Below are 14,587 nucleotides of genomic sequence, written 5' to 3'. Positions count from 1 at the left end.
AACAAAATAATTATTGACAAGATTGGCACTCTCAAGAGTACGAGAGAGTAGGAAAAATATATTTATATCGACAACTATTTATATATTATATTGACAAAGGAATACATATTATTATACATATTACACCTCTCTCGTACTCTATTCTTTATTTGCGCGATATACTAATTATGATTCATTTATAAGCGAGTAATCTGTGAACACATGAATAGATTAACGACTTGACTCTCAGAATTCAATCCTTTGTTTAATAATGTTGCATTCAGAATCGCATTTGCGCATTTACACAAATGATGATAAATCTTTTCTCGCCGCATTAATTCTTTCGTTATTGTCAAAAATATGATTTATAATTTAACTTAAAATGTTAATGCACATATATTAAAAATTGTTAAATCGACCCTGTATAGAAAAATAGCGAGTATTCCTTTCTATAATAGCTTAATCGAAAATCTTGGAGGATAATGCCTCGTTACTTTTCTTTTTGTTTGCGTCGTCCTCGGTAATTTCTGTCGATTAGAAATTCGACATAGCAATTGTAAAGATCGCGTAAAAATTAATCGGTTATTGTTAAGATTAGATTATTGTTGGCAAAATCGGTCTTAATCTTATTACACAATTGTACATAATTTCGCTATATAATCTACATATAGATTTATTAGCTTTATTTACACGAAACATATTCGCGATACATACACACACACACACGGACGCACGCACACGTGCGCGTAAATATATATACATGTGTGTGCGTGTGTGTAGCTTGGATATTCTTCATGTGTGAAAAGAATAGATCACGTCATAAATAAATTTAACACAGGCAATCGTGAAATCCTCGTTGTCTCTCTTTCTTTTTTCCCTCAAACGTTCAATTCTCACGCATAGAAAATAAGCGTTCGCACTCGACACGCGTTCTTTTTTTCATGTTACCTATAGATGGCAAATTATCGTATAATGCGTAGATATGTCTGCGCGACATAAATGATGAAAAGTAACGTAGTATAATGTAACGCGTATATAAAATATACCAATTTTGATGATTAGCATCGTAGATTTAAGATCCTGTTTAAGGCTCGCTTTGTATCAAGTGAGGTTTACTCTGTCACCTCTCATTTTATTTTAACGAGTTTCTGTGTGTAAATGTATAGATTTAAATTCACGATAAGCATGCGTTAGAGAAAAACAATCTCTCGAATTAGAAAAAAGGAAAAACAAGCGGCGTGGAGGTGATGAACAATAAGAGAGTCTCTCGCAAAACGGTCATTTGAACTCTGCTTTGATCTCTTGACGTGATAATATGATAATGTACAAGTAATACAGCTAATAATTAGTTTCTATAATAGCAATAGTAATTTGTAATAAGTTAGATAAGCCATTCCGATTGAGGATTTGAACACGGAAGATGTTTTACTACAAACTAGAAACAGAGCTAGTTATAGTACCTTAGAATACAGAAATGAAGCCGGTAGGATCGATCGATCAAATAATCTAAGCGAATAATACAGAAATGATTAGTAAATAGATGGGTAGCGATAAGGTTCGAAAGAAGGATCGAAAAAGGCTTAACATTTAGTTAGAGAGGATAAAGTAGAATCGAAAAGCAAAAATGGTCCCCGCCTCCACGCCACGCACCAAGCTTACCTTTCAAATTTTGTTAATTAGCACAATTAATGGACGTGACATTGTGCGCTGGCTTAGTTTTACATATATATATGTATATGTTCGCATATGTGCGTATTTAATCTATACATATGCAGAGTTATATTTGCAAAAAATAAAAGTCGTATATTTATGTAGAAAAGTTGTAAAATAGAAAATTATTTTTAGTCATTTTACTTAAAGTTTTTAGGCCACCCATGTCACTCCGACATTATAATATATTAAGTCTACGGAAACATTTATACGCACATATATATATATATATATATATATATATATATATATATATATAATACATATATATTGTACATACACAAAGATATACGTATCCACTTTTTAAACTCGTAATTACACACTTTTATATTTCTTCTTTCCTCCCTTCTCTCTTTCCCTCCCTCTCTCTCTCTCTCTCTTTATTGCGTAAATTAATAATCTTATATTTGACTTATAAATTATCTAACGGAAAAATAAGTCAGAGGGCATTTTGCAGAATTGCTTCCTTCTGCTGAAACATGTTACATTATTGTTCGGTGACTGCGCATATTATCCCACACGAGTACTATTTGCGTGTCGAATCGATTCAATAAAACGATATTGCATCGCTAACTTACATTTTCAAACAGTTTGCAAAATCTATAGATTGCGTAAAATTTTTTTTTTTCACTAATATTTCTTACGATTCTCTATCTCAACCAAGACGCAACATACGCGCGATTTAAGATATCTCGAAATCTCTAACATACATCATTAATTTTTCTCGGCTACATTTTAATTGCCAAAATTATTTAATCTGCGCTCTCTTTATCATCATAGCAAAAACTGTTGCAGCGAATTAAACGGAATGTCTACTATGTTTCTGCACTCTAAAACTTATTGCGCAACGGTATTTTGAGTAAATTATTTGAATTGTTATCGTCACATTTATATCGTACAATTGTTATCGTTGCTATCGTTAAATTGAGACGCCATTACGGCTTTGTTGTAAGATTAACATCAATCGATCAAATCGATGGTAGTTGTAGATGTAGATAGTGATTCGTATTACACTACACTGTAATGTTTGCATAGAAAAATAATCTGTCTTCCACAAATACATATGTACATCGCTCGTTTCCAATACACTTACTATTTTAATTAAAGTTTTTATCAATCGACGAGCACTTTTATCGTTTGGTATCGCGATAAAGATAAGGGCTAAGAACAATTTACACAGGCACAAGCACTTTCCCGTTCCTCATAATGTTACGAAAACTTGGTAGCGTGAAAAATGTGATCGTTATTAAAATTTCTTCTCATTTTTTCGTATAAGGCCCCTTTCTGAAAATCTGTCTTACATCAAGTAAGTTGCAAAAATATAACGAGTTCAACGAGAAACACAACGAGTCGATTCTGCGCAGAGGTTCGTGCATGCGACAACTCTGCATAATTAATGATTTCGACATTCAAATATTGGGATATTACAATCGCATGCTTGTTAATTAAGATAACATTATATGAAATATTCGTAAATTTATAGAAAAATATCATCACCTCACGGCGAAGGAGATGCGGCGGCGTCAGAGTTGCGTATTGTATTCAAAATTATTCCGAGACGGTTAATTATCGGACCTTAATTTCCTGAATTAAAGTACTGAATTATTCAATATTAGGATGTATCGGGCGGAAACGATCAAAATCACATTGTAATTTTCAGTCGTTTCGAAATGCGGCGTAAATGAGTCTCTCCGAAACTGCGCTTTCTTTCTCTGCTGTGTGTGTGTGTGTGTGTGTGTGTGTGTACATATACACATAAATGTGTGTGTGTGTGGGTGTGTGTATGTGTGTGTGTGTGTGTGTGTGTGTATGTGTATCGTCTTGTGGATACATATTTTATACTTATACTTATAGGGTTGCGCGGCCCTTTGACGTTGCGGTGAAGGCGGGGACAGTCCGGCCTGCTTCCTGGGATAGCATGCACAAAACACAGCACAAAACGCCACACAGTTACACAGAAAGACAAACAGAGACAGAAAGAAGAAAATATACAAATAGATAACGCTAGTAGATAAAAAAGATGAGTGTTGAGACAAATTTTAATAGGAAAAAAGAGGGGAGAAAATGGTAGTGCGTCGAAAATGCAGGCGCGAGGGAAAAGTGTTCGAGAGAAATTTTATATATTAAAATATATTGATATAAAAAATACAGAGAAGAAAACAAGAAAAGGAGAAAGGATGATTATACTTGAATTATGAAAATGATTGTTTGTTTTTACAGTTCGCAACAGAGGAGTGTTGTATTCGCGATATACGAAATTAATGTCATATATTTTTGATACATTACGAAAATTTCGAATATAATTCGATGTTAATTATGCGTTTATCATGAATATTGAGCATATATATATATATATATATGTATATATATAATCGTTTGTATTATTATTATTATTATTATAAAAAACTGTTGGGAATTATTTATATAATTTGCACGGCAATTATGCAGGTAATGATTCGTTTATCAAAAAATATTTATAATCATGTGATGTGAAAAAAAGAAATACTTGACAGATTGATTTTTGGATTTCAAAAAACTGAGATTTTAGAAGAGGATTTTCTAATGGAAAAATTTTGTTAATTCGACAAAATTTGTCGACCACTTTTATATCTTTGATATGAAGAAAAAATTCAAATTTAATATCATTCGCGATGTATGCGATACATGTATATTTTTGCACGCGCAATGTAAAATCATTGACACTTCAACATTAGTAAAAATTGTAATCTTGTTTAATTAACGTATCATTAATGTGTATAATTAACACAACGTCGAAATTATTTTCGATTTTGATTCTGGAAAGGCGTTTCATTTTATTTTTCAACAGACTGAACGCCAAACAAATCGCTTCACTCAACATAAATTTTTGTAATTTGCGAGAAATCGTTTTAAAGAATTTATTCGTATAAAAAATCAAAATTTAAATGAATAATGAATATTGCCTTTCACATCCAAGTGAGTAAACGATAATAAATTAATATAGTTGTATTGAAAGTAATAATAATTGTATCGAATTAATTGTATTGAAAGAAAACTTCCGGACGTTTATAATGTCGATGCGAGTATAAAACTATCGGTGCAACGTACGATTTAAAAGTATAATGAATAAGGAAAAATATAATTTATACAAACAAGATAAATATAATTCAGTTAAATGCAGTATGATGACGTCAATGCATGTATCTTGGTAAAAATTTTGCGACTTTTGAGGTTTATTTCTGTTCAAATCACCAACATATATATATATATATATATATATATATATATATATATATATATATATATACATATATATGTATATTATGTACTTAATTTTTATATTCTATCAAATTCGATTTCTATCAAAGATACAAATATACTCTACTTATAGAGATTTATGTATCGAAATATCAATATATTATACATATGCGTGCCCGCACATATATTTGTAATCTTTTTTTTTATAAATGCTTAGACATCATTAGTGCACAAGACGTATGTATGTGTGTAGTGTAAATATGTGCAAACGCGGCGAAAATATGTTTATATATTATACATTTATACATTGGAGACACACACACACACACACACACACACACACACACACACTTATTCGTTCACGCACAAAATTATTAAAATACTGCACGCGCGCGTGTATATATCATATATGTATAATATGTAGCCAAGAGTAAATGTGAGAAAATAAAAACTCACCTTCGGCACAATGCCACCACCGCCGCCACCGCCGCCACCGCCACCGCCGCCACCGCCGCCACCGCCGCCACCGCCGCCACCGCCGCCACCGCCGCTCCCGGACGGTCCACGAGTCGGAGCCACATAGAGGCTTTCGGTGCGTTTAGGTTGTCCAGGACTCGGCAAAATGTCTTGTCCAACATTACGATTTTTTATAAAAGCCCCTTCAAATTGGTTGGGAGTCGGTGCTGCGTACGTTGGCGTCGCAGCGCCGCTGCCTACTACAGAACCGTTTAGAGGTGTACCCGCTCGAATCACGCTCGGGGCTCTCGTCGATCTATTCATCGTACAAAACGAAAAAATTATTCTAATAAACAATTGTTTCAATGAGCAAAGAATATCTCTCAATTCTATATAAAATGTAGAGTTTTTAAACTCTTAAAGAGAAGAAGAAGAAGATGGTGTAGCAATTTTAAATATAGATTTTTCTCTTTAAAATCTTCTTTCTCCAAATATATTATAATAATATTTCGCAGCCACAAAATATTCGAATATTGAGGGCAGAATAATGACTAATCAATATAATAACATTTCACATTCGTTTTTATGTTATTGTTATAAACATAACACCACATATGTATATTTAGCCTTATATTTACAAATATGTAATTGCTACATATAACGATATGTAATTTATAATTAAAATCCACTTTTTCTTATCTTACAAATCGATATTTCATGCTTTGTACAAATCCCAATTGTAAAAGAAAAGAGACGCATAAATGTAACAACGCTAAGTTGTAATGCGTTAGTAATGATAGAGATACGTGCATGAATAAAAATAATTAAATAGAGAGAAAAAAGAGAACGAGGAGGCAGAGCGAGAGAGAGAGAGAGAGGGAGAGCAATTTGTCAATCTGTGACAACATATATACGGAAATACAATGAAATATGATGAAATACAATACTTATTAATCATTAAATTAAATCTCAATTAAAATGTATCAATGTATGTATATCATACACACCTATCGGGGATATCCGAGGGTAGATTGGATATAGTTTTATCGACGGATGGCTGTCTCGATCCAATCAACCGGGAATGCGCTCTGGCGAAACGATCTACAGAACTATCGCGACTAGGTGGCCTTTTATAATGATCCAGTCTACCAAATAGAACATAATGATCTTTTAATTTCTTCAACTTATTTAAATGTAATTATAATTTTATAGAAAGATTTGAGAAAGTTTCGCGAAACACGCAAAAAAGTATTTTTTAAATTTCTATTTCTAATATTATTTTCCTTTATGTATGATTACACCATGATGCTTCGGTAAGTTGTATGGCATTTTTTAAATCTGAAAACTTTTTAAAGTAATTAGCTAGATGAAAAGACATCTCGGTTCACCTATCGTTTAACGTTTGACCAATGGTACCGGGTCGATCCTGAGGACTCAGAACTCGACTATTTCTTCTTAAACTTGTAGAGCTCGATGGTCTCGCTGCATCTCCGATACCATCAGGCTGATATTGCGATGAATGCGTTTGTTGCTGCATGTACGCCGGCTGCGAATTATATTGATTCACCTGACCAGGCCCATATTGGTAAGGTACTGTCGTCTGAAATTTCACTTTAGCTTTAGTGATCTTTCGTAAACGAGAAACTGCTCATTAATTTCGATAACGGAACAAATATATGATTGAACGGATATTATTCATATTTGAAACTTTGTCGAGAAATTACAATATTCAGCATGCGTTTTTGAGATAAACGATACAAGGTATTATGAATAACTCGCATTAACTGTTCCAGAAATTAACGACATTAAATTGGACAGATCAAATATAAATCGCCGAAAAATTATGTATTTGTCCTAATGTTTGATATGTGTGCGTTGCAAAAGATTATTCAAATTCTGTAAGCTTATCGAATTAGTAAGAATCGAGTGTAATATTATTACACTATTACTATTGCTATTATTCTACTATACATACTTGATTGAAAAGAAACGCGGATATATATGTATATAATTGTATTATTATATTTAATTTAATAATTTGCAATTATATGTCCAAAAGCTTAAAAAATATGTAACCTGCGTTCGAGTTCAATCAATATCATTATCGTACAAAACAGCATACGTTTAAAAAACATTGTTATAGACATTATCTAAACGTTAGTAACAATATCATTAATATCATTAATCATTAATATCGTTATATGCGATTAAGCGCGTACAAAGCTCGCGCGTGAAATCATGCTCACGCGGAGAAACGCATTTATTTGCTTATACATGTACAATATATCGACAAAACTGTGATATTATCCATCGTATATTAATTCGAGCTAATGTTTTATCTTGCACAGTCTTATATAGTCTCAGGTGCGACTAAGCCTAAAGGGAAAAGGAAAAAAATGAAATGGTGTAGGCACACGTAAGCAAGTAGGTATCGGGTTGTCGAAAGTTGCCAGGAAGACGAAAAGATGCAACGCAAAGGACAATATAGCGAACAAAGTCACCTGTTGATTAGGGTAAGCCTGCAAATTTTGAAAGTTTTGCGGCCCGATAGATTGTTGTTGGTGTTGTTGGTGCTGCTGATAACTGGAATATTGATCGATCTGCAATGGATTAGCCTGCGGATGATACTGCGATTGGTACGGACTGCCGTGAAGAAATTGATTTTGCTGGCTATACTGATTCGGTTGATATTGGTTCGGTATATTGTTTGGATACTGGCTCGTCGGAGCTGGATTCTGCGACACATTTTGCGAGTATTGTTGATACGGATTCTGATCAGTCGGAGAAGTTTGCGCGCTTAACTGGTTCATAGACGATTGATTCATCAATGGAACGGGTGATACTTGATTCGGTATTTGATTTTGCACCGGCGGCATTTGATTCTGTGGTAGCGATTTCATGCTGGCTCTACGTATCGACTGCATTACATTGCCGATGGTAATGTTCGCTGCGGTCGGTATCGCCGCCGCCGCCGCCGCCGCCACCCCCATCATCGTCGTCGTCGTCGTCGTCGTCGTTGTCGTTGTCGCCATCGTTACAGAGTCAACGGTCTTAATCGGCGTAGCGCCGGGCTGATCTACGCTGGCTGCTTTATGCAGGATGCTTTTACCAGGTACAGAGTCCTGAGGCGGCGGCACGTACTTGGGTATCTCTCGATTTCGCAATCTTTCTAAACCCGGTTGCCGGAAATCCGGCGCAAACTGTCTCGCCGTTTGCTGGGCTAACTCTGAATCCTCCCTAGCGTGTTCAGCGGCGATGTCGGCCAATTCCGCCTTTCCTCGTGCCGTTGCCGTTCTGGAGATGGCAATGTCGGCTTTCTGCAAGGCGATCTTGCTCGCTCTCTGAGCAGCGCTTACCGCCGCCTCTATCCTCTCGCGAAATTTAGCGGATCTGATTAAGAAGAGGTGTTTCTTTTTTTGGCTAGTGATGAGCACATTGTTTTTGTACTTTCCCTCCTCTTTACTACCGTCGCGAAATGTCGTCACGCCATAACCGTACTTGCGATTGTTGAACCATTCGCCCTCGTATCGCAGACCGTCGCTTCTTTCGGATATGCCAAAACCGGTCCTTTTATCGTTTTTCCACTCACCCAAGTACGTCTCTGTTACCGATGCGTCCATCTGCTCGTCCTGCAAATCAATCAGTCGCGCGACGTCAATGTAATGCCGGACCCTATAGACTAATTATTTCAATTATATTTTAATTTTTACTTAGAAAATATCTCTTCCTCTCTTTTCCTCCTTTCGTCGGTAATAAACAAATTTGATGCTCGCGAGGAGCAAATTTTCAAATCCAATTAGCCTTGTCGAGCGATTAAAAAAGATTGAGAAAGAAAATGACCCACCTCGATGACAAAGGACGCATTACTGTCGGTGTGAACCGACGCCGATGCTTGACTTTGCGAGCTCTCCGTCGACATCCATGACGCGGAGCTGGCGTTACTCCTAATGCTGCCGCCGGTACCACGCTTCTCCAAATCCCCCGTACTTCGTTGCTTTCGTATTTTGAGACCCTGTATCGATAGAACATTCCTCTAGATAATGCTCCAATTTATGATAAGAACTTTGTGAATAATTTTCCGTCATTCCGACAGACTTCTTACTGAAAGAATGCCCTTCTTCAAAGATTTCTCGGTAAGGCTCTTTCTTCGGGCGGGTGGATCATCGCTTCTGGCCTTTAGAACGAATCCTCCTCGACTGTCATCTACACGACGGTCCCTTTTGTCGGTGGGTTCTGGCGTCGGAGCGACTAGCGGTCCACCGTCGGCGCTCCTCAACGACGTCAAGGATGCCCTCATTTGTTTCGATGGTTTGTAGTGACTCGCCAAACCGAACGGCGCGCTTGCCCTTACTCCGTATCCGTGCCGCATGCCGCGAAGCCATTGACCTTGATAAGTACCTACGATAGATCATCGATATATAATTCAATGGAATAGAAACGAAGGATATGTACCATCATCACCAATCGACCGAATGATCCCCTCATCGATCGTACCCTCGTACATCTGTCACTCCTGCCAGTCATCCTGTCTATTAGAACCGATAAAATAATTTCAGCTTGTAATAAATCTCTTTACGAGATTTGATATTTGGACGTTATCGATATGAATGTAAGATCAAGCCAATATATGTTCCGTTCAATGGCAATAAAGATTACATTTTTATAAGACATACATTTCTACTTTATAATTTAGTCGAGCAAAAGTTTAATAAAATGTGAAAAATTTATTGCCATTCTCCAGAAATTACACATTAGTCGACGTTATAGATGATGAGTTCCCTACGTTCGGCAATAAGACGTATTGTTTTTGCCAAAACGTGATTGTGTTTCGAAATGTCTTGCATGAGTCACGAAGCGAGTGGTTACGCGCGTCCGTTCAGGGATGGAATGCGCGCAGTGCGCGTACGAATGCGTGCTTTTTCGGTAAATACGTGAATTCCAAATCGATGAAAAACTGTGAAAGACCGTATGCTCCTGTTGAAATAAAAATTGCAGCACAGTAGCGAGAGAGAGAGAGAGAGAGAGAGAGAGAGAGAGAGAGAGTGTGTGTGTGTGTGTGTGTGTGTGTGTGTGTGTGTGTGTGTGTGTGTGTGTGTGTGTGTGTGTGTAATTCTGGAATAAGTTTGTCACGTACGATATATATGTGCATGTATTAGTTTTTAGCAAATGATACATGTCCAACTTTTATTATCTAATATTATCGTTTCTATAATTCATCATATCAATTGTACAATCAATATATAACTAGCGAGACATTTTATTATAGAATAGATACATATTATTCCTTCGAAAGAATTTTATTATATTAATCTGTTTCACATTGAATAGGTTGACAATGTTTATTGGTATATACATATACCAAATTGCTCCAATGCACAATGACTAGGGTATTGCACTAGAGTATGCATCATGATTTATTTTTCAGTCACTCTTCAATACATTTTAGGTGCGAGTGTGTATGTACAAGGTATTCCGTCATTACTATTTATTTTTATTTTTATTAATCCATTGAAAGAAATCTACGTCAAAATTAATATTGAAAGTTGGGAAATTTTTTCTTCTGTTTCATTTTTTATCAAGTTTTCTCTTTGCAAAATATTTCCGCAAATTTATTTCGTCAAAAAATCTATCATTAAGGCACAACAGCGCTGGTTGGCGCAATATTCTATATATGGCGACGCCAGGCGTCTCCCCTCTTCGCGACAACGGAATATTATTTCGCTAGCGTTTAAACAAGTGGGTCACACGCGCGGCAGTTTCTGGCGCTTATAAGATGCCAATGTATACAAATTTTCAAAATTTTCACGGTAGCGACAGTGCCAGTTTTAAATGCTTGTCGGATGTTTGCAATTGATCTTTTTGATCGGTATGATTGAAAACCGTAAATGGTACATGTACCGTTAAGACCGAAAAGCGTTCGGACTTTGGTATGTTACATATGTATAAATGTGTGTGTGTGTGGATGGGGGAGGGATGCGTGTCTGTGTCTGAACGTAAAAGTTTGAATGTTACAAAAAAAAATTAAAAGTTTGAATGTATTACATTATAAATTATCGAATCGGGATAATGAGTGTTTGTTTAACATTTTTTCTAAAACTCGCTTAATGGTATATTACATTTACTATTGTATTGTTTTTTCTAGAACGCCCACCACACCAGTTCCTCAGTTTTTTTAAAAATTGTCTTATTTTTATATAGATTTTTATTCTGATATACTCTTGTATAAGAGTAAGTTAAGAGTATATATAAAAGCGCGTATAAAAGAGTTTATCTCTTTTTTCATTTCCTGTTTCATCTCTGACAATGAGATTAAGAATGCTTATTCATTTTATACAATTTGTATATGTATATATATATATATATACATATATATATATATATATATATATTCACTATTAGTCGTACATTTAAAAAATTTGCATTTATTCAATTGTCTCGTGTATATTTCATTTGTTATATCATTATAGTTCAAGCTTTTTATATCGTATATCTTATTTCTGCAGATACAAATAAGCACGTTTACATAATCTATGCACATATATTGTACAGTGTATGTATATCACACATTGCATATGTGAAATATCATTTTTATATTAACAAATTTTAATTAACTTTCGAAAAAGAAAAAAATTATATATATATATATATATATATATATATATATATATATAAATAATAGTAATATTTTTTATACTTTTATCAGAATGAAAGGAACCATTTTCACGAAAAATCTCGTAGATTCGAGGGTCTCTCGAGATGTTAATGAATGTCGAGCTGATGCTTCAACATAACTGTCGAGACGCTGCAAAATCCAATAGAAACGTTAACCGAACTACGCGACATTATCGCGGAAAAATGGATCGCGCCATCATGTATCGATTCGCGTATCCGTCAGCAACGACCCAGATTAATTATTGTCGAGCTTCTAATTTGCACTATTTGATAATTGTGTCGCGACTTTTGACAATGCTCTTATAAAAATTAATTTGTTTAATAAATAGACGATTTAGTAAGTGTTAATTTGGCGCAAATTATCTCCCAGTAATGTAGATTGTCGAAAAGTCGTTTTTTTCCAGTCGATTCCAGAATGCGAATTAATTATGGATACAATTTGACATCTTATCAGTTCAATGCTTAATTATTTAACGCTCTTCATTTAAATGTTTATATATAAATACATTCATGCACACACACATACACACACACACATTATTTTGTAAATTGCGTCAAATCGGACAATATTGTATTTATTACACGTAATCTATCAAACATGTGCGACACAATCGATGATTTCTGATGATATTCTTTCATCTCTCAGTAGATTATGGTTACAATGCAGAATTAAACATAGAGTAATTTAATATAAAACGGTAATTATCTTGGCACATGTCTGTTACATAGAAACTATGACACAGCACTGGCTTTAATTTACACAATTGCAGCATGATATTTGCCTGTCGATGCCAATTGTAAAAAATAAGCAACAAACTTTGCATTTCTTTGAAATTCTTCATCAACGAAATTTGCCGTCATCTATCAAAGCATTCAGCTTTCGCTTAAAATGCTGTAGAAAAAAATGGACCATAAATGAATTTTATAGCGTATCAATTAAAATAATCGCAATCTACAGGGTAATTCAAACGTGTTATACGATCCTGATTTGCTATATGGCACTAGCTAGCCTGCCTGAAATAGCGCGGCCATCTTCCGAGATGGTGGTCGGTTACATGTATATCGAGACACGTTTTGGTGTTGGTGAGAATTGGCCGTGCGAGTGTATTTCGGTCCGCAGCCTCCACTAGATTGTCACAAACCACCCCAACGGTCGACTGATGTACAATATATATCTTTCTGTCTGAGGATAATGAGAGTCCTAAAAGGAAAACAAAAATTAAAAAAAAAGAAACGCCGAGCAGTATATGCTCTCCGCATTCCATATATATGTATATCACTTTCTATGCACATTACGCGAATGAGGAAATTGTTGTCTCAAACTGTTTCCAAGTTTACGGTTTTTTATCTGAAACTATAATTATATATAACTAATAACTATATATACAGGGTGTCCGATTCGTGAGGGACCAAACGAAAAGTGATGATAGATTGGGTCAAACTAAGAAGAAAAGTCCTCTACCATTTTGCAAAATTCGCAATAATTATTAAGTAATAAGCAAAAATGAAGGTTACCTTTAATTTTTTAAATGGAACCCCCTATTTTTTATTATGTATTCTTATAGCTTATCTCGAGAGCTTTCCAAAACACTTTAATAAAGTATTTCTTCATTGAGTACTTTTCGAGTTATGAGGCTTAAAATAATTTCTTAATTTTACATAAACCATAAAATATCTAGTCAAATATTCATTTTTCGATTATCTTACCTTAATACTTTTATATACAAGACAATGAGAGGAATCAATTAGTGTAAAGAAAAAACATAGTTGTTTTTAAAAAAAAATATGTAATTTGCAATTAACAATTACATATTTTTTCTTAAAAACAACTATGTTTTTTTTACACCAATTGATTCCTCTAATTATTTTGCATATAAAAGTATTAAGGTAAGATAATCGAAAAATAAATATTTGACTAGATATTTTATGGTTTATGTAAAATTAAGAAATTATTTCAAGCCTTATAACTCGAAAAGTACTGAATGAAGAAAACTTTATTATACTGTACTACTTTATTATAGTGTTTTGGAAAGCTCTCGAGATAAGCTATAAGAATACATAATAAAAAATAGGGCGTTCCATTTAAAAAATTAAAGGTAACCTTCATTTTTGCTTATTATTTAATAATTATTGCGAATTTTGCAGAATGGTAGAGGACTTTTCTTCTTAGTTTGACCCAATCTATCATCACTTTTCGTTTGGTCCCTCACGAATCGGACACCCTGTATATGTGTGCGTGTGTGCGCGCGCGCGCGTGTATATTTGTATATATGTATATATAATGCCACATTTTAACTAATAAATAAATATATGTGTGTGTGTGTGTGTGTATATATATATATATATATTTATTTATTTATTAGTTAAAATGTGGCATTCTCCTAGCAAGAGAATAAGATGTATATCTCAAGAAATAGAAAAATAGAAGAACAATGTACACATATCGCTCATGTTTTAATCTGATGTATTTATTTACATTTATGGCATAATTTGCATTGTTATACGTTAAAACCTATATGTGCTTTGGAAGAAA

The 14,587-nt window shown here is 34.5% G+C and overlaps 1 protein-coding gene across 1 annotated transcript in view; it reads right to left on the bottom strand.

Moving 5' to 3' along the window:
• Positions 1 to 1,968: 1,968 nt before the first annotated feature.
• Positions 1,969 to 14,587, bottom strand: part of LOC145972715 (uncharacterized) — a 25,544-nt gene continuing 12,925 nt past the window's right edge. Inside the window, exons 3-9 of the mRNA XM_083101537.1 lie at positions 9,485 to 9,780; positions 9,227 to 9,394; positions 7,884 to 9,011; positions 6,771 to 6,982; positions 6,390 to 6,527; positions 5,453 to 5,698; positions 1,969 to 3,607 (exon numbers count right to left, since the gene is read on the bottom strand). Coding sequence (XP_082957663.1) covers positions 3,538 to 3,607; positions 5,453 to 5,698; positions 6,390 to 6,527; positions 6,771 to 6,982; positions 7,884 to 9,011; positions 9,227 to 9,394; positions 9,485 to 9,780 — 2,258 coding nt within the window. The 3' untranslated portion in view covers positions 1,969 to 3,537. The remainder of the gene's footprint in view (positions 3,608 to 5,452; positions 5,699 to 6,389; positions 6,528 to 6,770; positions 6,983 to 7,883; positions 9,012 to 9,226; positions 9,395 to 9,484; positions 9,781 to 14,587) is intronic.

The sequence above is a fragment of the Camponotus vicinus genome, unplaced genomic scaffold (genome assembly GCF_025532165.1).
Source record: "Camponotus vicinus isolate PSW18456_S1 unplaced genomic scaffold, iyCamVici1.0 SCAF_6, whole genome shotgun sequence".
Lineage (NCBI taxonomy): Eukaryota > Metazoa > Arthropoda > Insecta > Hymenoptera > Formicidae > Camponotus > Camponotus vicinus.
The sequence above is the reverse complement of the archived record's forward strand: the minus strand, read 5'-3'. Positions and strand labels throughout refer to the sequence as shown.